Here is a 1,556-nt window from a genome sequence, read left to right as displayed (position 1 = left end):
GGTTGGGGAGGGGTGTGGGTGTGGGTGTGGGTGTGGGGGCGATTTGGGTTGTGTTGTCACACAGAAAAAGCGGGGCGCGCAGCAGGCTCCTCCATGCACTTGTATGCAAAGCCCGCCCTCGCCACTCAGCTCGCGAGCGCCTCTGCGGCAGCATTCACCCCTTGGTGCGGGGGGCCCAGGGGATATGGGGGGGGGCAGGGGCCGCACTCACCTGCACTCTGGGGAGAGCTTGGACACGCCGGGCGCGTTGTGGGGGTTCTCCTGCCAGCTGGTGCGGACCTGCTGGATCCAGATGCTGTACAGGCCTGGGGTTTAGGGTTGACGGTTTGGGGATAGAGGTTTGATGGACCATCGGTGCCGTGCGGGGACGGTTCGGCGGCCGCTGCGGCGCGGCGGGCTGGGCACAGCCTTACACGCGCTGCAGCGTTGGCGCGCGGGCGGTGGCCAGGCAGCGGCAGTCGGCCCCAATCAAAACTCGGTCAAACCTCGGTCAACCCCTCACCCGCGGTGTTGACGTAGTTCTCGTCCTCCATCTCGAAGGGGAACATTCCCAGCAGCAGCACGAAGAGCAGCACGCCGCTCGCCCACACGTCCACCTGCGGGCGGCAGACGGGCGGGTGCACAGGGAGGCGTCGGCTGGGAGTGGAGGGGCCCGGGGGGTGTGATGCGCGTGGAGCTCAGCCCGCCTTTGATGTTTATGACTTGACGCGACCAGGTGCAAAGGGGGGATTTCCCAGCTGAGGGCTCCGCCAAAATCCTCTGGGCTGAGTCAGCGTCATCGTGAGCTGGCGGTGAGCCCAAATCCGCTGACATGGCCCTGGTCATGCACGCCACACACTCACACTTGCGTGCAAAAACGCATGCAGACACGCAGACACGACAACACACGCACACACACACACACACACTCAGATACCCCGTCACACGCCAAACCCTTACACACATCCACCTTTTTGCCATCGTAGCCCGAGCGACCGCTGATGAGCTCCGGCCCCATGTACTCGGGCCTGTGCGTGTGTGCATTGGTGTGCGCGTGCACGTACATGTGTTTGCGCGTTTGCGTGAGCTGTTTCGCTCACTTGCGCGCGCGCGCACACACAACACACACACATTGCTGCCTCAAACAATGATTCTCGCATGGCTGACACCAAGCAGACCCATGCAAGAGCAGTGAGTGCAGGACCTGGGGGCCCCAGCATGACTCACGTCCCGATGCGCATGGTGTCCATGTTGCTGTTGGTCGCCCACCCCTTGGCAAACCCAAACTGCTCCGAGGGGGAGGGGGGCGAGGAGAAGGGTGCGCACGCATGGGGGGCAGTGAGGCAGCCGCCAGATGAGGCGCAGCTAGGGCTGCGGGGCCCGCGCACGCGGCAGCGCTTAGCTGCAGGTCCGTTGCAGGTGCTCGTCGCGCGACGCGGCCAGAGGAACCGGGGCACGCCTCGCGGCCCGCCTCTAGTCCGCCTGCCAGCGAAGCTCGCCGCCCGCACCCAACGCCGACGCCCTAGCTTCGGCGCACGGCCAACTCCCTCCCTCCCTCCCTCCCCACCCCAACCCCG

The 1,556-nt window shown here is 65.6% G+C and overlaps 1 protein-coding gene across 1 annotated transcript; it reads right to left on the bottom strand.

The window, feature by feature from the left end:
• Positions 1-207: 207 nt before the first annotated feature.
• On the bottom strand, positions 208-1,220 carry MNEG_15921 (hypothetical protein; the record flags this gene model as incomplete). The annotated part of the gene is made up of 4 exons (XM_014035608.1): positions 208-305; positions 503-596; positions 950-1,007; positions 1,207-1,220. The coding sequence occupies 4 exons, from the start codon at positions 1,218-1,220 to the stop codon at positions 208-210; spliced, it is 264 nt and encodes an 87-aa protein (XP_013891062.1).
• Between the last annotated feature and the right edge of the window lie 336 nt (positions 1,221-1,556).

Source organism: Monoraphidium neglectum (genome assembly GCF_000611645.1).
Source record: "Monoraphidium neglectum strain SAG 48.87 unplaced genomic scaffold scaffold05795, whole genome shotgun sequence".
Taxonomy (NCBI): domain Eukaryota; kingdom Viridiplantae; phylum Chlorophyta; class Chlorophyceae; order Sphaeropleales; family Selenastraceae; genus Monoraphidium; species Monoraphidium neglectum.
Note: the sequence above shows the minus strand (reverse complement) of the source record. Positions and strands in the feature narration are given on the sequence as shown.